This window comes from Symphalangus syndactylus, chromosome 9 (genome assembly GCF_028878055.3).
Source record: "Symphalangus syndactylus isolate Jambi chromosome 9, NHGRI_mSymSyn1-v2.1_pri, whole genome shotgun sequence".
In the NCBI taxonomy this organism is placed as follows: Eukaryota; Metazoa; Chordata; class Mammalia; order Primates; family Hylobatidae; genus Symphalangus; species Symphalangus syndactylus.
In genome coordinates, this window is record NC_072431.2 from 92,768,659 (window position 1) to 92,794,460 (window position 25,802).

A 25,802-nucleotide genomic window follows, 5' to 3' on the forward strand; every position below is an offset into this window, starting at 1 on the left:
TGCCTTCTGCCCAACTCCTGGTTCACCTCCCAGGCCCTGCTGAGTCCCAAGCCTTCCCGAACCCCATCAATCTCCCCACACCCTGGAACCCTTTTCTTTCATGTCGTTGCCCTGGCAGTAGTTTAGATGTTCCTCTTTGACCAGTAACCCTCCAAGTCTAGTCACCCCTTCAAAGGCTGGTTCCAGGCTGGCCCTGACACTCTCTGGGGGCTGCTTTCCCCATTATTCCTGCTGCTCCCCATTTCCAAGGGCTGCCCTGGCTCCCCGATCCTTGCCTTATTTCTAATGGGATCTCTGGAAGGATTCAAGCTCTGCCTCACACTCTCATTCCCTCATCTTTTCCAATAAGCTCATTCCCTGCTGTATCTCATAGGAATTAAAGGAATGTTTTTCAAAAAAAAATTCCTGACCGGGTGGAGAATCACTGATTTCACTCATTTCTTCAGTTTCTCATCTAATTCTCAGCCCCCTTTTTATGGTTTTCTACTCAGCTGCCTATGAACTGTACATTCTAAATATGGCCAAGGCGAACTCTAAGATTAGACAGTTTAGTCCCTTACAACAATGACTTATAATTCACAGACGTGTGTGGCAAAGGTGAGTGTCAATATTTTCGAGGAAAGGAACTAAGTTGCTAGAATCATTTTGATCATCCATATAAGATGGGAGAGGACCCATCTGTCAATTATTAAATACAAGATGAGATCCATGTTAAAAGTTAGAATGGTTAGAAGAAGCTACTAGCCATCAATGCTGGATGCAGGAAGAAGAGATGCAGATATCCAAGCATTGACAGGAAACTTCTTGCCAAATTGAAAACTTGCAAGATACAAAAACTTATCACTGAATCTGATGGTCAGACAAGATGACTAATCCTGAGATTGTATGATTTGACAAAGCCCTGGCTTTTGCAGTCATATCTTATCACCTCTCACAGCTCACACAGACTTCCACCTTAGACTCAGTCAACACAACTGTCTCGTGATAGTGTCGGTTACCAAACAGCCAAAGGCATTTCTTTCTGGGCCCAACCTTTGATTGTGGCATGGCAGAACCAACCAGAACTGCATGGACATTTTTAAGTATAAACTGGCCATGCTCCACATCACAGCTTTCCCCGGTTACAGAAGAAAGCTGAAATCGTCTGGTGAAACTCTTCACGCACAGGCAAGAAAGTTTATTCTTCTTGCCTCCATAATGCCCTCCAACCCTATCCCCCACGCTGCAACATACACACACACACACACACACACACAACTTATCAGGGAAGCCTAAAACAAAAGTGTATTACAAATGTGAGCCCTGCTTAAGATACTGCATCTTCAGTTCTATGTCGCTGGTGTGCATTCAAAGCCTAACAGAAGCCCTTGGTTAAGGTTCAATGAGCCAGAGGGATCTACATAGGCTCTATCACCCTTGTGATCTCAGAAGAGTAATTGTTAAGTGGATGTAGACAGGGCTCTAGTACCAGTTTCTCTTCTCATTTATGCTCAGGGCAAATGTTGTTTCCGTTGCCAACCAGTGGCTTTTTCATGCATCTCCATAAATGAGGATAGCTCAATTTGTCTTAAATCAAGCTCATCAGCAGAAATGACTTTCTAACCCACATTTTCTCTAAACTTTTTTTCTTGAATCCCTTCGTTCCTTCCTTTCTTCCTTCCTTCCTTCCTTCCTTCCTTCCTTCCTTCCTTCCTTCCTTCCTTCCTTCCTTCCTTCCTTCCGTTGAGACAGAGTCTCACTTTGTTTCCCAGGCTGAAGTGCAGTGGTTCATAGCTCACTGTAGCCTCGAACTCCTGGTATCAAGCAATCCTCCTGTCACAGCCTCTCAAGCAGCTAGAGTAGCTAGGACTACAGGCACACGCCACAATGCCTGCTAATTTTTGTAGTTTTTGTACAGATGGAGTCTTGTTGTGTTGCCCAGGTGGCCTGGAACGCCTGGCCTCAAGTGATCCTCTCACATCAGCCTCTCAAAGCACTGGAACTGTTTAATTTCTTTATAGTACTTATACAATGTCTATCTGTGAATCTATTTGTTAATTCGCATATGAATTGGCCATTTTCCTCACTGGACTATGGTCCCCATGAGGGTGCTGAGAGTGACTATTTAGTTCATCACTAGCATGATACTAGATACCTAGTAAACGCTAAATACTTCGCTGAACATTTGCTGAATTTAGGGCTTGTAATCACTCTTACTAGTTATAAACTTTTTTAACAATTCTAACTTTCAATATAATTGACTTATTTCGGCCCAGAGAGAAGAAGGAATACTTTGCAAGGCTATTAGACCAGGGGATCCACTTCTGGTACATTTATCACATAATTATATTTAACAACTATACTTATGAGCAATGTAAACAATCAGATTTAAGATATATGTGTTTGCCCAAGAGATGTATAAAGATTGTTCAGTAATGAAGGAGGGACACACAGTAAAAGAAGAGCAGTCCTGCCCTCAAGGAGCTTATAATTTAGTGAAGGAGACAGATGCATGTTGTAGAAATTCACGAAGGTAAAATAAGATAGTGCATCAGAGCATTGTTGTGGAAGAACAAGCCAAACTGGGAGAAGGGGGAATCTGGGAAGGCTTCATGCAGGAAGCTGGTTTTGGAGTGACACTTGAAGACAGAAAGGATTTAGTACACAACGAGGGGGGTGAGAGAAAGAAAGAGGGGGCAGAAAATGTCAGGGATGGACAGCATGAACCACAAAAGGCAGGCACTGATATTGAAACGTTTGTTAATGAACAAAGTGGTCTTCTCCATTATGGTCTGAAATGCATCAATCAGCAAATACACAACCTCCACCTAGACTTTGACTATCTACTCCTCCTTTTTCAGAGATGTCCTCAATCCTCTTAACCTTTGGGGGGAAGGGAGATTTCAATAAGAAATATACTTGCAATTATCTTTTATTGATTCAGTTTTAGGCCACGTACTTTAAATGTAGAAGAAAGAAACTGAGCTTTCCCTTTTGTAGATTTGAAAACAGCTTTTCATTGTCCTTCTCGCAAGCCCTCATGCATATTTTCTGAACCACGTTCCCTCATAGTGTCTCTTATGTATTTAGGAAATGAAGCAAATTTTCACCTTAGTAGAAGACACACATAATTAGCAAGGCCTATGTGTCCTCAGATGCACCCATGGTTTGGACATGGCTTGATTCTCTTTTGATCATATCCATCACGTAAATTTCAGGCTCTTAGATAGAGGACCTCTCACCTATCTTCCTGGGAACCTTACATAGAGCTGAGCCTTTTTAAATGCTCACAACACCCTCAGCCCCTTGGCAGGCACTTTATCCATCTCCAGTCTGTAAAGGAAAACTCTCCCCTTAATACCTAGAAACAAAGAATTTGAGTTGAAAACTTAGCTGAAAGCTCAGGTATTTTGTGTCTTCTTTTAAAGCAAAAGAGATACAAGTAAACAAATATAGTTGAAACTTTATTCAGAGATAGAAATTCTTAAGAAGGAATCAGATAAGTTGACAGAAAATATACTTTGCAATACATTGGTTTCCTGAGCAAACAGCTAACTCACCAAAGAATATGCAAGTTATCATTTTTCGGCCAACAAGAAATTATACTTTTGTCCACACAGTTCTGATTTTTTGACCACACTTATTGGAAAAACTGATCCCAAGTAAAACAGTGAAATTGGGTAATTTTTGTTCTTTGGAGCCCTATATTTTCTACTAAAACCCTGGGCATTACCTCTCCTTCTCATCTTTCTGTCTATCTTATTCCCTAACAAGTCTTACTCTCCCTATGTCCCAGTTTCTCTCAGCATCATATCACACAGAGATAAAAAAAATTCCTAAGTACCCCTTCTAGCTCTAAGAAATCTTTCACCCCCTTTGAAAATTTTCCATTATTTGTACCAAAAAGTAATTCTCCTTCTCACTCTAATAAGTAGTTGCCACTTTTATGTCACAGCATTTCAGGTTTTGATTATAGTTATTAATTTAGCTCCTCCCTCTCCATAATAAATTATTGGCAGCCTGGACAGGAACTATGTCTAATTCTTGTCAGTTTCTCCCACTGTTCTTAGCAAGAGTGCTCTCTAGATGCGTCTTTGAAAGAATAAATGATGTTGTGGACAGCTGGGTTTGCCTGGCTCCCAGACTCCCATGTCTGCCTTCCTCAAAGCCTACCACTTCCATTTCAAGATCCACGTCATTCTGAAAAGTTGACTCTGTGTCAGCTCCAAGGATGGGATTCTTGACTTGGGCTATGTTAAATGGAGCAGTGCATTTCACTCCCGCCTCACTCCTAATCACAATTACTAGTTTGGGCTGCACATAGGCTTATGGTGGTTTAATCAGAATGAATTTCAGGACTCCTTTCAGGAAGGGTGGGCAAAGGCAAATTCTCTTGTTTTAGATAGTGGAATGTGTGCATTGGCGGCTTACAAATGCTGCTACCATTTTGTTAACATACCAGAGGTCAATATTTAAACTAATACTCACCTCCTGACGCTACCACCTGCTGGCCACAGACTTTTAGGGATCTGGCAGAACAACTGTGTTTTAATATGAAAGGAAACAAACAAAATTTCCTATCAAATTTTGAACCCATCAAAGCCTGACAACCAAAAAAGCTAAATTAGAGATCTATGCAGTTTGCATTATCAAAATGCCATTGTTTCTTCATCTGTAATATGGGACTAACATTGCAACAAACTATGTAAAGCACTCAGCATTAAGACTGCATGCTGAACAATCACTCCATAAATATCATTTGTTTCCTTTCCTTTTCTTCCTCATCTAAAGGATTTTTTTTTAAAGGAGAAAAAAAAACACTATTTAAAGGAGAAAATAGACTGGGCACAGTGGTTCACATCTGTAATCCCAGCACTTTGGGAGGCTGAGGTGGGAGGATTGCCCAAGGCCAGGAGTTCCAGACTGGCCTGGGCAACATAGTAAGATCCTGTCTCTACAGAAATAAATTTTAAACAAGAATTAGACACATGTGGTGGCTCACACCTATAGTCCCAGATACTCAGGAGGCTGAGGCAGGTGAAGTGCTTGAGCCTAAGGAGTTCAAGGCTGCAGTGCACTATGATTATGCCACTGCACTCCAGCCTGGGAAATAGAGTGAGACTCTGTCTCTAAAAAACAATCAAATAAGATAAATAATAAATAAAAAACGTTAAAACCACTAACGTATATCAACAGCCAACAATTCTTGTTAATAATAAATAAAAAACTTTAAAACCAGTAACATATATTAATAGCCAACAATTCTTGTTATAACATGTTTTGCAGAATTCAGGATAAAGACAAATAATACCCAGGAAAGAAATGCCATTTTCTAACTTTCATGAAGATAAAACTAACCCAAATCAGGACTCACAGGGTTTTTTGAAACTCCTAATGCTTGAGACACAGATGAATGGGAAGCCATTGCAAAGAACATAATAGCTTACATCCTGTTTCCACACATCAAAGTAACTGCCATAGCGTAACAGTGGTTGCTACACAAATGGCATATGAAAACAACATGAAGAGAAATAAACATGTTTTTGGATCATATCTTTACAGTAAAATATGTTCATTGGAAAGTGAGGACAATGGAAGGGATGAAATTTCAGTTGGCTTTCTTCAAGGTTATTTAGATAAATTGAAATTAGTTTGACTTCTTTTTGGGTTATTCTTTAACTTAAATTGACCAAGAAGTTAGGTAAACAACCACTAGTAACAAGAGTCCCAAGTTATTCAAAAATCCTTTTATAAACCCAACACTCTAGAACCTAGTGGGCTGTATGGCTGAATAGTAATTATCCTCTGCCATCTTATTTCTATGTTATTGCGATGTGAAGAACACCCATGCTATTATTATTTCCAAACTCTTCCAGAACTCTATAAAGAAATATAGTCCTTTAGGTCCAAGTTCACTGGCTAGTTCCAGTAGCAAAATTGTAGACTCTCACACCTTCGATTACCATGATTAAACATAGTAATTTAAATAAGAGAGGAGAAAAATATACGGAGTCTGCATCCCAGTCCCTGTAAATCTCTTCACTTCAAAGTACTAGTCCCTGCAGCTTTATAGAGGATAATAATAACACGTGCCTTGCCACACTCACAGGCTCTCAAGAGAATAAAAAGAGATGGCACTAACACTTGCTACCCAAACATTCTTTACTACATCTCAGAGAAAAATCTAAAAACTCAAGTATATGGGTAAGAGGAGGGGACACGAGGAAAAAAAAAAAAAGATAAGTGAAAAAGTGAAAAATAGTAGAAAAACCATTGGCTTTGTAGCCAAACCAAACTGTATGAATTCTGATCTTACTACCATTTCATCCTTAAGCAATGTATTTAATCTTCCTGAGTTCAGTTTTGTTTACGTAATGGGGATTACTCAATCAATACTGCAGTATTGTTGTAAGGTTTAAAGGAGATGACAAAGAGATATAAAGGATTTAGTGTAGATTCTTCCATTAGAAGGTTCTCAATATGTGGCAACTAAAATTACACAGGAGAGAAATAACGTCTCAGTCATGTAAATATACAACTGATGGGTATTCTGCAGAATGAACTGGAGGCTTTTTCACAGCAACTTTAAAGACAGGGTATCTTTAAAGTGGCAGAACAATTGCAGATATAGAGTCTGAGAACTTTAATTGAGTAATAACATTCAAGGCAGACAAGTATAGCTTTGGAAGCATGAGGAACACAGAAAAGAATTAGAAGAATCTACACAGCAGAGAAGCAAAATAATTCTTAATCAGATTTGGATACATCGACTAAAGTGTTTTAACAGTTTATTCATAGGAAAGCATTATAAATTAACATCAGGCCAGGCACAGTGGTTCACATCTGTAATTGCAGCACTTTGAGAGGCCAAGGTAGAAGGATTGCTTGAGCCCAGGAGTTTGAGACTAGCCTGGGTAACATAATGATATCTCTAAGAAAATAAAAAATAACAATAAAAAATTAGCATCAGAACCTAATGGTGTTTTATCTAAATTTTCTTATATGTATTTAACTTAATTAATAACACATGGTGTATATTTGTGTTAGGGACACTATTTGCCCAATTCTTCATGCACTGCCTATATGCACATTTCCTGACATATAATTTTGCAGTTTCTCCCACTGTAGGAGCATAATGTATTTCTGGCCCTCTTGACCCTGTGTTTGGCCAAGTGACTTGCTTTGGCCCACAGACCAAAGTGGAAGTCACGATGTGCTAGCTTCCAGCTCTGGCATTAAGAGACGGTGTTTCTGTACATTCCCCTGTGCCTCTATCATTACCATGAGAAAAACATGCTGGGCTAGCCCCTGGTTTTAAGAGGAAGATGAAGACACATGAAGCAAGTGAAATCATCCAGGACAGCCCAGCTAGAGTCAGCAGACACCAGAAATGGAAGCAGGCCCAACCGAGCTCTCCAGAGCTGCCGAACTCAGCCTTGACCAACTGGCTGACCCTCGGCCAATACACAGGTCCGTAAAGATAAATGATTGCTCTTTTGTGCTGTTGATTCTTGGGATAAACTTATTAGGTGGCATTTTGCTGGCAGTAGCTAACCACAATGTTCTTCAGAGGCATCCTATTTATCTTATTTTAAAAATTATTGTCCCCATCTGCTCATGCATTGCCACCAGAAGGGCAGCTACTGTTTTCCATCTTTCAGGTATCAGGTGTGCTTAAAAACAAAAGGCCTTTGATTCATGACCTGGTGTTCTTGACCTGAGGTATTACCTGGAGAAACAGAGGGGCAGGTGGTGTGAGGAGTAAATGGCAGTCTAGCATCAATGGTCCAAACAAAAGCAATATCAAGTAGGCAACATTGATCACTTTATCACCCTCCTTGTCTTTGTTTCTTTCATACTCTTTATTACTTGACCCACCCAGCCCTCAGACATACACACCCTGAGTCCCTTAATTCTTGGGTCCTCCTCCCTACACCATATACCACTGATTCAGGTGAGCCCAGGAGATATGGAGGTGAATACATTGCTGTTATCAAGGGGATCACAGGTGGGAATTTGATTGCTGCTCTCTTACTGTGTACCAAAGGCCAGCCAGTTTCTCAGTATCCCAGGGATGCCCCCACCCACTATCCCCCTTGGGACTTCTCTCTAGAGCAGATTTGGTCTCCCTGGGATCTGCCTTTTGGATTTTCATATTACCCTGTCAATCAAGTAACAGGAGATGAGAAACTCAAATACCCAGGGAGAGTTACAAAGCTTCTAGCAACTTTAAAATCCTAAAGGTGCTTCTTGGACTTAGATTCCTGAATTGTTATGAAATGAAGGTATCTCCCCTGACTTTGAGGGTATCTGTCATCTATTTTTACCGTACAGACAGGACTGAGTTTTCTAAACCTCTGGCACTCTGGCTGCGACAAATTAAACCCGGAAGCCGTTATTCCAGCAAATCAGTGTACTCTTTTGTCTGGAGTTTAAAACTTGCACCTCTGGCATAACCTAGGTATCTAGATCACTGCCTGTTCAAGAATGTCTAAACAGATCCAATAGGAAATACTCAGGGACAAGAGAGGGATACAGGCAGAGGCTGTGGGATTTCAGAGAAAGGTTGTCTCCAGTTAGGAGATTCACATAAAGATATCTAGCAGTGTTTGCAACAGGCTTACATTGAGATCAGTGGCTTAAATTCATCTGGAGAGGGAGAATCTTTCTTAAGGACTTGATTTTTAAAAGGCGGAGTTATCTCAAAGGAATGAACCTATGATGAAAAATTGATAACCCCCAGTAGATTCAGGGAGGCAGTTGAGTCTTCTCCATCTGTCACATCAGGTAGGAAACAGCCTGGTCAACCCACAATTCACCTGCTCCTGCCCCATGACTTGATTTTTCCAGCACTTACTCCCATGTAGCTCAAAGTGAGTTCATCTTACTTTAGCAGGGCTGTAGCCAAGAAGATGCTCCCGTTGGTTGTTAATTAGGCAACATGTAGATGGATTAGTGCTACTAAATCAGTCAGTGCACTGGCAGCATCAGCATCACAAGGGCCCCACCCAGACCTATTGAATCAGAGTCTCTGGGGTGAGGCTCAGCAATTGGGTTTTAAAAAGGCCTCCAGATGATTCCTGGTCATATTAAATTCTGAGAACCGTTGATTTAGATCACCTTGAGCAAGTCACCTTTCCAGCCTTAGTGTATCTCTCTACAAAATGAAGAGATCAACTAGAATGATTTCAGTAGACCCCTGTAGCTCTGTTATTCTGTGATTTTAATTTAACTAACATCAGTCTCTCCACTCGCTTTATTTTCTTTTTGATTCATTGATGTTGCAGAGTATAAAGGAAGATTTTGAAAGCCAGGTCACATGGTAAGTCATCCCTATTCTCACCCAGAAGAACCTAAAACACTATTAGTTACAATAATCACACTGAGTATTTAACTAAGAAGATACAGAACTCTGATAACTCAGGAGAGAAAAAAATGTTGTACTGTTATATAAATAAGTAAATAGCAATTAAAATATTGTGTGTAAAATAAAAATACCCTCCTATTACTTTCTAGCTCTGTCCAGAAATAACCATCAGAGTCGCAATAAGCATCCCTGGCACTCAGACTGTGGGCATTTATTTAAATACCATTTCCCACTAAAAGTACCATTTATTTATACTTATTAAAGTGAGTACAACAACAAATCAACAAATGCAAGATACAGACCTTGTGTGGAACCCAATTCAAGAAATCAACTGTAAAAATATGAGGCAATCAGGAAAATCTGAACAGTAATTGGCTATTTGGCAATTTTAAAGAATTATTTTGGGCAAGATGATAGGTTTTTCAAAAACCATCTTGTAGCGATACATACCAAAATATTTACGGATAAATGATATTACATCTGGGATTTCCGGGATTTTCTTCAAAATGATGTAGCTGCAGGGTTGGAGGGGAGACAGAGTAAATCACTCAGGGCAGCCTTGCATGGAGTCTATGTAGTTGCATGTAGCTGAGTAATGGGTATATGGGGTTTATTGCTCTCTACTGGGCTACAGATTTCAAATTTTCCAGAATAACATTTTTAAATTAGTAATCTAAGAACAAAAGAGTAAGGGCAGAAAAAAAATACCCAAAAGAAAAAAATCCAAACAATAACAAAAGATAGTTCTACTTCCATTTTCTGTTATGAAGAGTAACATGACTAAACTCAATGCCTCAAAAGGAAATGTTGCCTGTGGGGCATCCTCCAGGTCATCACGTACTCTCAGTTTCTCTACTTGCAACCCATTCTTGTTTTACTCTTTGCAGAGAGAGCTTCATGAACAGAGAATCCATGCTGTGAGAGAATGCTTGCTGCGGGCGTGCAGGGAACCCGGCAAGCATTTGGCAACTGTTCATGCAATGAAAAATACTGAAAGTGGAAGAAAGAGAGGCAAGTTGACAAACAACAGACATCCTTTAGTCCCTGCTGCTGTGCTGCCAGCTCTTGTATGCAATACCCAAGCTTCCCTCACCCTTGAGTATTTACCTTGGCCCACTGGGAGTTACTTTGCCATTGGAGGGAAACATCCAGTTAAGCTGCCTTTTATGGGGATTTCTTTTATGCGTGTCTTTAATAAGTTGTGTGGACAGCGTAAAGTGACCATGCAAAGTGAAAATTAAAACAACAATATCTTTTAATCTATAAAATTGGTGAATTAAAATATTGTGACAATCTTCAATGCTGGCAAAGGCAAGGTGATGTTGCTCATTAGAGCTGAAATTGGTACCACATTTCTAAAAGTCACTTTGGCCATATGTGTCAAGATCACTAATAGCATTCATGCTCTTTGGGGTGGTAATCCTTCTTCTAGGAATTATGAAGAGGAATACCAGCAATAGGTACAAAATACATATACTATATGCAAGAGATTTGTTAACAATAAGTTAAGTAAATTATGCTCCACTCATATAATCTACTATGCCATTAAAATGATGTTTACTAAGAATATTAAATAAAATAGAAAATTTCTGTGATAAAGAAGACAACCCTGTATACACACTATAATCTTTACCAAATAATCCAAATATATTTATTTATTGAAAGTAACTGTACCAAATATTTAAGCATTGTTGCTTTGGGCAGGTGGATCATGAATAATTTTTATTCCTTTCTGTGTACAATGATTTCTCTTTTTTTGCAATAAGAAGAAGACTATTTTCATATGTTCTTCTAATATACCTTCACCATGCAAAATTGTCCTATATTTCTTAGTTGCCTAATGACAGAAACAAAACAACAGTCTTAGATGCACTCAAAATAGGTGCTATAGAACATTTAGAACATAAATGAGATATTACATATGAAAAAATCTTCATAAGCCTTTACATACATAGTTTCCTTTGAATGTAAAATGTTGAGAAGGCTTGAGTGAGATGTCAAACCTGAACATGCATTGTAATCTATGAAATGTTGTAAAAATGGTAGCCCCCATGATGACTTATTTAAACGGGTACTTTAAGGAAAGCATTTGAGCTTTGATACCTTATTGCTCTTCTACACTCTAGGTGGCTGTTACATAATGAAGCTAATAGTTATGCATGAAAGGACCCTGTCTGTATGAGGTCAGTATCCTACAAATGCCACCCTGATTTCCCTCTTGAGTTTCTTGGAGTTGTCTGCCTCTTCCCAGAGGAAATCCCTGACTTTGCTGTATGCACAGCATGATATTATTGCTCTCAGACAGGATGCGTACTAATTTTTCCCAGGTCTTATAAGGTCAGCTTTAGCTTTCACCACTCTCTGAACATGGCACCTTATTGGGACACCACCATTCCAGTACTTCTAAAGCATAGAGGAAGAAATGTGTCTTCCTAGTACAAAAAATAAATTCAAGAACAACTGTCTCCTTAATTCAAATGCAGGCTGCTTTTGGCCAGCTTTTTTTTTTTTTTTCTTTGCCAGCAATTTGTTAAGAGGCAGTATGAAAGAAATGCTGGCAAAGACTAGAAATGCTGGCAGAGACTAGATTCTGAGCTGAGTTCAATGACTAGATTAGTCATTTACTTGGGTTCAACCACTTGTTCTCATCATGCTTCAGTATGGCCACTTATAAAATTTTATCATTACATCTGTCAGGCTGCTGTGATGGTTTCAATGAGCTAACTTCTACGTCCAAAGCATCTAAGAGGTCACATACTAGCTTAGAGGTCATATACGCTCCAATGTTCTCTTCAATTTAGGAAATTTCTTTAGCATCTGAAAATTTCCAAGGTCAAAATATTCACACTCTGTTTTGAGAGGCAGTCTGTGGTGTTGTTAAAAATAGTTGCTGGAAAGTCCTTTGTCACATTGTGCAGAAATCTGCCTCCCGAGAAAAACCCTGTCATAGCATTGCAATGTAATTGTTTTTCCTCTCTAGCTGGTATTTCCTTGTCAACTGAATATTCCTATTTTCTCTCTTTGCTCCCAACCTCCATCTTCCTATGTGTCCTGTCATCCTTTCTTGTTCAGGCAAGTAACTAAAGTTTCTAGTGTAGTATATGACTATAAGCGCTGGCTCTAAAATCTTGCCTTTATTATTTACTAGCTGGGCCTTCTTGGGCAATTTACTTAATATCTCCATAATTTATTTTCCTTATCTGTAAATTGGGGTGATTATAATGTTACCTGTTTCATAAAGTTTTTGTACTATTTTACAAGCATGTGAATAATCTATATAAAACACATCATAAGACTTGGCATAGAGAGTACACTTGATAAATGCTTATTGTTGATGAGAGTGATAAAGATAGTATGGTTTTCAGTAACTTCCTCAGAGGGCCAGGATATTTGGACACTGTAGTTCATCAATGACCTTCATAAATTATAATGCCACAAATAGAGTCATAAAAATGTTACAATCAGGGAAGCTCAGAGTACAGTGGGATATATACCACTTGATTTGAATATTAGCTATCTGAAATTGGGCAAGTTGTTTGACCTCTCTAAGCCTACATTGATAAAATGGGGATAACGGTATCTACTTGTAAGGTACAAACTTTGTGCAAATCACCGTTCTCAGCACTAAATTTAAAAATACTTAGAATTGTCTTGGCAAGAAGGAAACATTCTATTATTATGTAGAAGTTCTGGGAGGTTCAGGATGCAGCTGGCTGCCTCTAGGGTAACTTTTCTGTCATGGGCACAGTACCTGAGGTTATCCTGCCCCTGAGAAATCCCACAGGGCTCTGACTACAGCTCTGTCTGGCTCCACCACCAGACACTTTTTAACAGGAAGGAGGTAAAGGGGAGGAGAAGAGGGAAGCACTGGAGGGAAAGGAAAAGAGGAAGAGGCAGTGGGAGTGGAAGAGAAGAAAATATACCAGGTGGGTGGGTGGTTGCTCTCAGGAGGGAGAAGAGGGAAAGCCACTGACTTAAGAAGGGGCAGCTCTTATTTTCCTTTGTCCATGCCCAGGCTATTTGCAAGGGTCTCTGGTCAATCATTACGATTTATATGAAAAGCAAATGTATGTGAAAAAGCGTCCTACAAAATTCACGCTGTCACTTGCATATAGAGAGGCAATGGTATGGAGAACAAAGGATGTGAACTTTGGTATCAACACATTTTCCTTTTGTATAGTCACATTTTCGTGACACCCATCATGAAACCTCTCCATCTGAGTACCAGGTTCAGCTGAGCCTCTGCCAAGTGTGGCCTTTGTCTGGCTAGAATCCTCTTAAAAATTATTTTTGCCATTGATTTGTGAATTCTTTAACACTGCCAGAAGAGTGGGAGGAACTATGGTGGGGGGTCAGGGAAGATATTCCCACTTCCTCCTGGTACTCACAGAAATATGGAGGGTGGAAAAAAGTTCTCTTCACTGGGAGTGTTAAACCTCAAGCCTTCTTCTTGAATCTGGATAAATGCTTTTACAAATATTTTGCTGTTTAAAGTTCACGAAAACAACAGAGTACATCAGTACTCTGAATTTTGGAAGTTCGCCAGTGATTCTCAATCTGGTTTTTAAATGCTCTCCAAGTATTTCTCAGTCTATTGACAGACTTGCACCATCTTGTCCCTTCTATGTATCTGTAGAGTCCCTGGCCACAAAGGTTAGCGTTAGACGCCATGAATAATAAGAGCTGATACTGTGACACCTGCAGGTAGAACTGAAGAGAAGCCATTATTTTTTTGTGTGTGTAAACACCATGCAAGCCCGAGAGCTTCTGGAGAAAGGAGACCTGTAGTTCGCCAGTGGGTCTCAGGCTTCTTCTAAACCACCCTCATTGGAGCAAAGCAGCTGCCCTCTTTAGTGGTAGTCTCCAAAGATTCTCGCATTTCCTGATTTCTGCAACAGGAGCAGCAGCTTTTTCTGGTCTTTCCTCTCTCAGCTCTTTCAATGCTGTTGCAGCCTCTGATTCCCTACATTAGACCCCTTCCTGTTTCAAATACCTGGAGTGGTTTCAGTTTTCTCATGGCATCCGGATTGATGCATCAACTGTGGCTGCCCTATGGAATTGCCTGGGAAGCTTTTGCAAAATAGTGACACGTGGTTCTCACTTCTCGGAATACCGTATAGGTGTCTATATTTTTTATTGCTCTCCAAATATTTTCAATAGGCATCCCAGAATGAAAACCATTTTCTTAATTGCAAATTTGAATTTTCAACCTCAGGCTTTGGTATCTTTTCCCTCAGACCCCCATCTCATTGTCACTTCAAATCAGGTTTACCAAGTCAGAGAACTCACTTTATTTCTTGCCCTCAATATGTTTTCTCAACATATTGAGAAGAAGCCAGCAAGCAATTTCCAGTGTAAAAACCCTAGATTTTCAGATGTACTTTCCTTCAGACAATTAGCCTAAGCCAGAATCCAACTGATATATCGCAGTCCCCAGAATTTCCTTTCTCTACTGAGGTTATAGAAATAATATTATAAATGGAGAATACATTCTCCAGATGTATTTATGCTGTGATGTAAATAATTTACCAGTGATATAGGTTTTACCATTTAGTCTGGTGATCAAACCAACATTTAGATTATTATTTTCTATGGAAGAATATTCTTCAAAAGAGCAAACACCTGAATTGTGGACTGCCCATCTGAAATCAGTAAAAATTCCTAAAGTTGCAGACTGAGGCCTGTATTCTGTTCAGAGCTTTAATAGAATGTTTTAAGTTTAACATATCTTAATTGTCTTCAATGTCAAAGTAAGCTTTCCTTGGGTTTTTAGAGAAATATCTAAATAATACCAGGGTTACATTCAACTATACATATATTTACTCATTTAATAAGTATTATTAGAGTGGCTATTGCATACTAAGTATTGGGGCTTGTCACTGAGAATATAGCAGTAACTCTGATGTGGAATTTGAGGCAGAGTCAGTGTTGACCTTGGTTCACAGTGGAAAGTACCCTAAAATGCGAAAAATCATTTTTTAAACATCTTTTAAAAATTCATGGATGAGTTAAAAATAAGTAGAAAGTCTTAGTAGAAAAGAATAATTTCGTAATACATAAATCAAGAAAGGTAAGCGAGTAAATGAGTACTAAAAGCAGAGGCAGCTCTGAAGTTATTGATCAATGCTGGAGACTTAGATCTTTCCTGTTAACAGACCCATATACACAGGACAACAGGGACAAAGCCTGGGCCCCATATTAAGGTGTAAAGTCAGATTGGACTCGACCACACTGATACGATTTAGCTGTGTCCCCATTCAAATCTCATCTTGAACTGCAATCTCCACAATCCCCATGTATCATGGAGGGCCTCAGTGGGAGGTAATTGAATCATGGGGGTGGTTTCCCCCATGCTGTTCCCATGATAGTGAGTGAGTTCTCACAAGATCTGATGGTTTTATAAGCATCTGGCATTTCCCCTACTGGGTCTCATTCTCTCTCCTGCCACCCTGTGAAGAGGTGCCTTCTGCCATGATTGTAAGTCTCCTGAGGCCTCCCCAGCCATGTGGAACTGTGAGTTAATTAAACTTCTTTCCTTTGTAAATTAACCAGTCTCAGGTATTTCTTCATAGCAGCATGAGAACAGACTAATACACACACAAAGCTACAACCTAAGAAAAGGAAAACACTTGGAAAAAAAATCCACTCCAGAGAAAGTCACAGTCTACTTACTTGTCCTAGTTTTAGCTTTGGGTGGAAAAGAAAAAATATATTCTCCCCACAAAAATTCATAACCATACGACAGCCTTGTCAGAGTTTGGACATAGGAATCTGTACTATCAGTGGGTCTCAAAAAATCCCATGTTGAAAATTTAGTTTGAAATGGCCCAGGGTTTCTGGGTATCTGGCAGAAGGTAACTGGTAATAGCAAATGCCAATGCAAACGTTCATATATAAAATAATGTAATATATTAAAAGTAAGTGATTTTTAAAAATGAATAGGCATTTTGAAAAATAACCAAAAAATTACTTTTGGAAAATTGTATTTTTGAAAGTGAAAAATATACTAATAGAACCAGAAAGAGAAAATAAAAATTGGTGAACCATATAATAGAGATGACAAAAATTGCTCAGAATGCAACACAAAAAGAAAATAAGAGCAAATACACTGTGCAAGCTTCTTAGCACTTTACACATATTTCATCTTGCAATCTTTACAACAATCCTATGAAGTAGATACTATTGCTCCCTCCATTTTAGAACTGAGGGAACTGAGGCACAGAAAGCTTAAGAAACTTGCTCAAATTTATATACCAACTAAGAGTTAAAGGCATCATTTCAACCCAGAGTTTGGATTCAATTCTATTTCTTAGCAACTATGCTATGTTCCTGTAAGAAAAATGAAAATTACAAAAAGGAAGTCACATGGAGGTTAAATTTGTTCGAGAGTAGAAGATAAAGAGAGCAAGGTAAAGGCAGATTTTTGAGAGATAATAGCTGAGAAATTTCCAGAATTGATGAAAAACATCAATCATCAGATTCAGTAAGGCCAAAAGTTCTTAAGCAGAGTGAATAAAAAGAAATCATACCTAGACACAGCAGAGTGAAACCACAGAATACTAAGGAAAAAGAAGCTGATATTAAAGGCAGCCAATTAGAGAAGACAGACCACTAAAAAATATCCTCTACACAGACAAGCAGCTTCTTAAAAGTGGCAGTGGAAGCAGGAAGACCATCGACTACTATCTTTAAAAAATGAGTGAAAATAATAATCAACCTACAATGTGTACTAAGGGAATTTATTACCACTCCGCAGCCTTACCAAAAAAAGCTCAAGGGAGTCCTACATCTGGAAGCAAAACGACAATCATCACGAAAACATGCAAAAGTATAAAACTAACTGGTAGAGCAGATACACAAAGGAGAAACAGAAAATACTCAACCCTTACACTGCAGAAAATCATCAAACCACAATACTAAACAATAAGAGAGGAAGAAAAGAGCAAAGAACATACAAAACTACAAGAAAACAATTAACAAAATAACAGGAGTAACTCTTCACCTATAAATAATAACCTTGAATGTAAATGGATTAAATTCTCCACTTAAAAGATCTAGACTGACTTGAATCCGGGAGGCAGAGGTTGCAGTGAGCCAAGATGGCGCCACTGCACTCCAGCCTGGGCGACAGAGCGAGACTCCCTCCATCTCAAAAAAAATAAAAAATAAAAAATAAAAGATATAGACTGGGTAAGTAGGTTAAAAAAGAAAATAAAAGACCCAACTATAAGCTGTTCACAATAAACGTACTTCACCTGTAATAATACAGATAGACTAGAAGTGAAGAGATGAAAAAAGATATTCCATGTAAACAGAAACCAAACCTGAGCAGGAGTAACTATACTTATACAGATAAAAGAGATTTTAATCAAAACTCTAAAAAGATACAAAGAAGATCATCATATAACGATAAAAAGGATCAATTCAGAAAGAGAACATGCCAATTGCAAAGACATATGCCCCAACACCGGAGCACACAGATACATAAAACAAATGTTATTGAATCTAAAGGGTGAGAAGACTACAATACAGTAACACAGGAGACTTCAACACTTTGTTCTCAGCATGGGCAGATGATATAGAGAGAAAATAAACAAAGAAATATTGGATTTAAGCTGCACTTTGGATGAAATATACCTAACTGATATTTACAGAACATTTCATCTAGCAGCTGCAGAATACACTTTTTTTTTTCATCAACACATGAAACATTCTTCAGGATAGGTTACATGTTAGGCCACAAAACAATCCTCAACACATTTAAAAGAATTGAAATAATATCAAATATCTTTTCTTACCACGATGAAATAATCTAGAAATAAATTACTAGAGTGTATTAGGTTGCTCTTGTATTGTTATAAAAAATACCTGAGACTGGGTAATTTATAAGAAAAGAGGTTTATTTGGCTCATGGCTCTGCAGGCTCTACAGTAAGCATAGTGCCAGTATCTGCTTCTGGGGAGACCTCAGGAAGATTTTACTCATTGCGGAAGGCGAAGCAGGAGCAGGCACATCACACTGTGAAAGGAGAAAGGATGCGGGAAGTGCTACACACTTAAATGAGTGGATCTTGTGAAAACCCTCTCGCTATCAGGAGAACAGCACCAAGCCGTGAGGGATCTGCTCCCACGACCCAAACACTTCCCACCAGGTCTCACCTCTAACGCCAGGAATTACATCTCAACATGAGATTCAGAGGGGACATCCAAAGTATATTACAAGAGAAACGTTCAAAACTGTAAAAATGCATGGAAATTAAAAACAAACAAAAACAAAAACAAACAAACAAAAAATGCTCCTGAAATGACCAATTGGTCATGAAGAAATTAAGAAGGATATCTTAAAATTTCTTGAAATAAATGAAAATAGAAACCTAAAATTCCAAAATTTATGGAGCACAGCAAAAGCAGTATTAAGAGAGAAGTTTGTAACAATAAATGCCTACATCAAAAAAGTAGAAAGATTTCAAATAAACAATGTAACAATGTATCTCTAGGGACTAGAAAAACAAAAACAAACCCCAAATTAGAGGAAGGAAAGAAATAATAACGATCGGAGCAGAAATAAATGAAATTGAAACTGAAAAATAAATACAAAAGAGAAATGAAACAAAAACTTAACTGTTTGAAAATATAAACGAAATTGACAAATGATTATCTAAACTAACCAAGAATAAAAGAGAAAATACCCAAATAAATAAAATCAGAAATGAAAAGAGACTGTACAATTAATAGCACAGAAATTAAAAAAAAAAAAAGGATCACTGAAGACTACCGTGAACAACTGTACACCAACAAGTTGGAAAACCTAGCAAAAATGGATAAATTCATGGACACATATACCCTACCAAGACTGACTCACGAAGAAACAAAAACTCTGAATAGACCAATTATTAATAATAAAACTGAATCCGTAATTTAAAAAAAGTCTCCCATCAAAGAAAAGTCCAAGACCTCATGACTTTGCTGCTGAACCCTACCAAACATTTAGAAAATAACTAACACTATTTCTTTTCAAACTCTTCCAGAAAATTGAAGAGAAGGAAATTCTTTTAAACTCATTCTACAAGGCCAGCATTAACCTGATTCCAAAGCCAGACAAGGATACAACCAAAAAAGAAAATTATAGGCCTATATCCCTGATGAGCACAGATGCAAAAATCCTCAACAAAATATAGTAAATGGAATCTGGCGGCACATTAAAAAGATTATTCACCATGACCAAAAGGGATTTATCCTAAGGATAGAAGGATAGTTTGACATATGCAAATCGACAAATCTGATATATCACATCAATAGAATGAAAGACAAAAACCATGTAATCATCTCAATAGATTCAGAAAAAAGCATTTGATAAATTTCATCATAGCTTCATAAGATTTACCAGGGGCCTGAGAGAAGGAAAGAATGGGGAGTAACTGTTTAATGAGTAAAGAGTTTTAGTCTGGGATGATGAAAAACTTCTGGAAATGAGTTGTAGTCCTGGTTGCACAACAAACTGAATGTATTTAAGCCTCTAAGCTATCTGGTAAAATATTTAAAATGGTAAATTTTATATACTTTACCATAATAATAATGTTTAAAAGAGGGGAAAAGAACTGTCTTTACAGCAGACTCTCTCTTTAGTCAAGAAAGGAAAATTTTGATAAGCCCTTTAGTGGTGTGAATGGAAGGTAAGTGCTACTGGTAGTTTCAGAGATGCTTCCGACCTCCATGGACCACATTTCTGTTCAATGGGCCTTCCTCTTGTCAGACGATTATGACATGAACTTGTTTTTCACATCCCTAGTTGGGGCTTAACGTGTGGGGAGAAGAACCTGAACTTGTGGAAGTGAAGGCAAGGAGGAGAGAGGACTTCTGGCCAGGAAGGATGAGTGGGTCTCAGTAGCATGGCTTCAGGCCAGGGCTAAAATGAATGATGGACACCTCCAGGAAGCGAAGTGCTGATACCTCTGGAAGGCATTCTCTAACTGTGAGTTTTATATCTCTTTTTACTATATTGTAATTTTTTTTGTTTATTTATTTATTTTCTGAGACGGAGTTTCGCTCTTGTTGCCCAGGCTGGAGTGCAATGGTGCAATCTTGGCTCACTGCAACCTCTGCCTCCTGGGTTCAAGTGATTCTCCTGCCTCAGCCTCCCAAGTAGCTGGGATTACAAGCGTGTACCACCACGCCTGGCCAATTTTTGTATTTTTAGTAGAGACGGGGGTTCACCATGTTGGCCAGGCTGGTCTCGAACTCCTGACCTCAGGTGATCCACTCACCTCCCAAAGTGCTGGGATTACAGGCGTGAGCCACCGTGCCTGGCCTACTACACTGTATTTTTTAAAAGTTGACACAAAGCATTCAATATAGTTCACGGGCCAGCAAAGTACATTTCATGGGCTAGCCACTCATTTTTTGTAAATACAGTTTTTATCTGATCACAGCCAAGTTTATTTATTTATGCATTGTCTGTGGCTGCATTCACATTGCAACTGTAAGTTGTATCATTGCAACAGAGATTGTTTGGCTCACAAAATCTAAAATATTTATGATCTGGTCCTTTAAGAAAAAGTTTGCCCCCAAAATAGGTTTGTCACAGATTTAAGTTTACTTGTGTTTGAGACAGAATGGAAGGGGTCTTGACCACATTTTGGAGTAAAGCCTTCCAGGGAAGTGCAGAGGTCTATGAAAATAGAGCTTGGGACAGCAGTCAAAGCGAGAGGTGTGTGTGCTACCACTCTTGAATTTGTAGAACATGCAAGCACTGCCCAGGGAGTCTCAGAAATCCTCAGAGAGGGGACTAAGCTTCCTGCCACACCCAAGTGAGACCTTGGATCATAAGACATATTCGAGCTCCCATTCATGAAGCATGTGGTCATTGGATTATATTTGGGACTTACTCAATCCTTAAGGAGATCCGGGAATATGTCCTCGGTAGAACTGCTAAATGTGTGAAGAAAATGGTGCTATTTAATATAGAGTGATACTGCACAGGTTCACTGTATAATTGTATCCCAAAGCAAATAGTAGCTTGCTATTTCCTAACAGTTTCTGAGATGAGGGGATGACAAGAGTAGAGGTGAGAGGCACTTTTTTGAATAAGGATGTCTCAGGCATGACACCAACTATATACAAAGCTACTTAGGTTTTTCATTACCGTTTCTTAACATTTTAAATCTTAAATTTCCCTAAGAAGTGAATGAGTCATATACTAGCTATTGTAGATTGGATTTCCTTTAGTAGAATTGTTCCTGGAGTGAGAACAGAGCTACAATTTGATTGATCACAAGTTACTCCCTGCCCTGGGTAGCTGTGGGAAGTTCCCAGGAAACAGTGCTCTGACTGACGGCATCAGTTGGGCAGGCAGTGGAGCTCAGTCTGAACTTCTTTATCAGGGAGCAGAGTGGTGCCCTAAATTCTACCAGACTTGACTTTTGGATTTCCCAGAAAAGCTACCATTTATGCATCATGCTCCAGCTGATACTGTCTTCTACCCAGTCTCAGGACACGAGGGGCTCAGATGCTGATGGCAATGCTTTTCATTAACAAAATTTCACCCTCCACTCACGCCATCCCAGAGGGTAGGTTACTAGCAACCTTGTAAAAAGTATTTCCCTCTCCTATGTTAATTAAATTCCACAAATTTCACTCTTTTTAAAAAGTCACTTAATCATCAAGAACTGCAATATTGAGTTGGCCAATTATTTTGAAATCACAGTTACATCCAAATTTGAAAAGAGAAGCCATCTTTGGACTTAGCAACTACCGCTTTTAGACCATCTGGAGTTCCAAGCCTTCAGTATCTATGGTACGTAATCTCTATGATAATACCTTCATCATTTCATTCACTTATTCACTCATATATCCATTCCAAAGATGCTGGGTACTTATTATGGGTCAAACTCTGTTCTAAAATATAAAGGTAGCAAAGGCATAGTTCCTGCCCTTAAGGAAATTATGTTTTTAGGAAACAGACTATGCTTAGATTAAGTTTGATTATGACTGTCATGAATAATAACATTGTCATTCAGAATAAGATGGGACAATAACAAAATTTGGAAAATACTTTGGTATAACGCATGAACTAGCTTTGAAAACACTTTGCAAAGCAATGTCTCAGAAATCTTTGACCAATTGAAAATTGTTTTCAATGTTATTACTTTGAAAGATAGCACTGACTTGCACATATTCTAACTTCTTTAAAATATTTTTAGTCTGAGTCAGGAAGACTGCTTGAGCCCAGGGATTTGAGACCAGCCTTGGCAACATAGTGAGACCCCCTCTCTAAAGAAAAAAAAGAAAAAGAAAAAAAAAAAGGCAGGCAGGGTGGCTCACGCCTGCAGTCCCAGCTATTCGGAAGGCTGAAGTGAGAGGACCACTTAATTCCAGGAGGTGAAGGCTTCAGTGAGCTGTGAGTGTGCCACTGCACTCCTGCCTTGGAGACAGAGAGAGGCCCTGTCCCAAAAATATATTTTTTAACATATTATTTAACAATATATTTAACATATTATTTTAGTCACAACATGCTACGTCTCTTATAGTGCTAGCACAATGGCTTATACATAGTAGACACCAGTAAACATTTCACAGGCTCATTGATTTTAAATTTGGAAAGCACTTCTAGAAATTAGATAGACCTATGGTCCTTAACTTTAATTGGATTTTGGATCACTTTGAAAATCAATCCGTATTTTTCTTATTTAAAAAAAAAAAAAAAAAAAAAGCGCTGCCGGGCACAGTGGCTCACGTTTGTTATCCCAGTACTTTGAAAGGCCAAGGCAGGAGGATCACTTGAGCCCAGGAGTTTGAGACCAACCTGGGCAACATGAGCAAGACCCTGTCTCTATTTTTAAAAAAAATTAATTAATTAGCCAGGTGTGGTGGCAAGCACCTGTAGTCTCAGCTACTGAGGAGGCTGAGATGAAAGGATCACTTGAGCCCTGGAGGTCGAGGCTGCAGTCAGTGAGCCATGATTGGGTTGCTAAACTCCAGCCTGGGCAACAGAGAGAAAGTCCCTGAAGAAAGAAAGAGAGAAAGAGAGAGAGAGAGAGAGAGAGATGGAGGGAGGGAGGGAGGAAGGCAGGAAGGCAGGAAGGCAGGAAGGCAGGAAGGCAGGAAGGCAGGAAGGCAGGAAGGCAGGAAGGAAGGAAGGAAGGAAGGAAGGAAGGAAGGAAGGAAGGAAGGGAGAGAAACACACACATGCACAAAGGAAGAAAAGAAAAACACACACATTTTTGCATGCAATTTCAGAGGATTGGTGTATCAATCTAAAGACCATCCAGGAACTCCTTTAGCTGAGCATCCCTTATCCAGTCTACAACTTCCATTTTATAATTGTTGAAAATCATTGCTAGAAGAATAGTTGGAAAATTGTGTACCCTAAGCCAAAGAAACTTCTTGTTTTTGTACAGCCCATGAGCTACGAATGGTTTTTATAGTTTTAAATGGTTATGTAAGTACCAATATATTAGCCTCAGTTCTACCTCTTGGCTTGCAAAGCCTAAAATATTTACTATCTAGGCTTTTGTAGAAAAAGTTTGCCACCCCCTGGTCTGGAATCCTTAGACAATATTCCCCCAAATTATGCAGCCAATTACTAGAAAACAGAGGACTAGAGTTCACGCCACCTGATTCCTCATCCATTGGTCTTCCCATTACTTCTATTGACTGATTAAAATCCTAATTAATCGATTTAAACCCAATAAAACAGAAAACAAAGACATGTAATTCCAGAGTACTTAATAAGTAATTTCTCAGATAAGTAATTGTGCAGTTACGTAGAACGCTGAAGTCCAGAGAATTAAGTGACCTATCAAAAGTCATATAACAAATTTGTGAAAGAAACAAAATTAAATGCCTATATTCAGGTTAGGCATTACTGACTTATTGTTTAAAAACTCTGCATTATATTTCATTCCACATATTTGAAAAATATTACTTCTTGGAAGTAGGAAATACTGGTATAGGAAGTATTTTACTTAAAGTAAAATTATTTGAACAGATGTTGTTCTTTTTATTTATCTTATTTAAGAAGTTATTTTCAGATCCTTCCTGTTACGTAGTACTTTAAAAGTGGGATGGAAAGAATTATAATTACCATTATTTCACATGTTATTTTGAATATACTTCTTTTAGAAATTTCTAAGTACCTGATTGCCTACAGATTGTTTCCTGCTATTGACTAGGGCTGCCTGAATAGTTTCAAACTCTATCTGAAAATAATACAGTAATAGAGTTAAAAGGATTTTCATAACAAAAGGAAATTAAGACATCACTTAAAAGATAAGCATTTGAATAATTATACATAAATCCAATAGTGCCAGCTGCCCTAAAAAATTCTATGATACGTTTAGCTGGTTTTTTGAGAGATTCTGAAATCATTTTTCTTCATATTTACCAATAAAAATTAGGTTTTACTTACAGAGCAGCATATCCTAAGCAGTAAGAGTAGAATAATTCTTTCTATAAAGGAGGAGTTGTGGTCAGACAGAATAAGCTTGCTTTTTAGAGCAGAACCGTTTGAAGATTCTGAATTAGGACTATGCCAACAAATTAAGTGTGCTTTATTTCTATAGCACTTTCATTCATGTCTCCCCAAACCTAAGTCTTCTGCACTTACCTTGAAAATCCAGATTTCTCAGTGATGGCTACAGAGATGGGCCACATGTCTGCCTTCCAAATAGTATTCTGTTTCAACAGCAGGGCAGCTGGGGCATTTCCATGCTCTGCATGCATTTGCAAAGGCTCTGGACAGCTCACCAAGCAAAAGGAAGTGAATGTGTTCTAAGTTCCTCAGAATGTCAACAGACCATAAAACCTCAAAACTATTTGAAACACAATAGTCTTGAAAAACCAAGCTCTTAAACATGAATAGTCCAGGTTGCAAACTACAGAGAGGCCAATTGTCAAGAAATATTTATGAAGGACTGATGACTACGATGAATCAAGTTTTTAAAATGTTATTCAAACTAAATTTTGTAGAGAATGGGGAACAAAGTGATATTATCAAAAACAAAAAGGGAAGGTAAACTGTGTATTGTTCTTCTGGTGAAGGAATATGGGTAATATTTCCTTTCAGTAAGGAGAAAATTTCCAGAGTTGCTCTATACCTCACTGGTAACTTAGGGCTCCCACTTTTATAATTGTGTTAATTAGCTGTCACTGATAAATGACATTGACTGGAACATGGCACTATAATTATGTCATTTAATTAGAATTAAGAGAGAAAATATTTAAAATCAGAGTGTGCTATAGGGGCAGGGGAGGGGAGTAAATTGTCACAGCTTAGCTTTTTAGACTGTCAACATTATCTCCAGAAGAAGCTGCCCACACGATCGTAGAGATGCACTGCAAGTATTGAAAAAAAAAAATCATCAGTTCCTCAAACTGCTTTAACTTTCCTACCATTTGATGACCACTCTATAAATTAGGATTTTATAAACTTTCTAATTATGTAAATCGGTGGTCCCCAA

General features: G+C 38.5%; 1 protein-coding gene across 9 annotated transcripts in view; it reads right to left on the minus strand.

The window, feature by feature from the left end:
* Positions 1-25,074, minus strand: part of GPR141 (G protein-coupled receptor 141) — a 46,696-nt gene extending 21,622 nt beyond the window's left edge. Inside the window, exons 1-2 of one of the 9 annotated variants that reach the window (XM_063609655.1) lie at positions 24,950-25,071; positions 4,468-4,520 (exon numbers count right to left, since the gene is read on the minus strand). In XM_063609655.1, coding sequence (XP_063465725.1) covers positions 4,468-4,520; positions 24,950-25,065 — 169 coding nt within the window. In that variant the 5' untranslated portion in view covers positions 25,066-25,071. Of the gene's footprint in view, positions 1-4,467; positions 4,521-9,796; positions 9,862-10,096; positions 13,840-23,560; positions 23,681-24,949 lie in introns of those variants that run through there. The other 8 variants (XM_063609654.1, XM_055293391.2, XM_055293394.2 and 5 more) reach the window with 8 other exon arrangements.
* Positions 25,075-25,802: the final 728 nt, after the last annotated feature.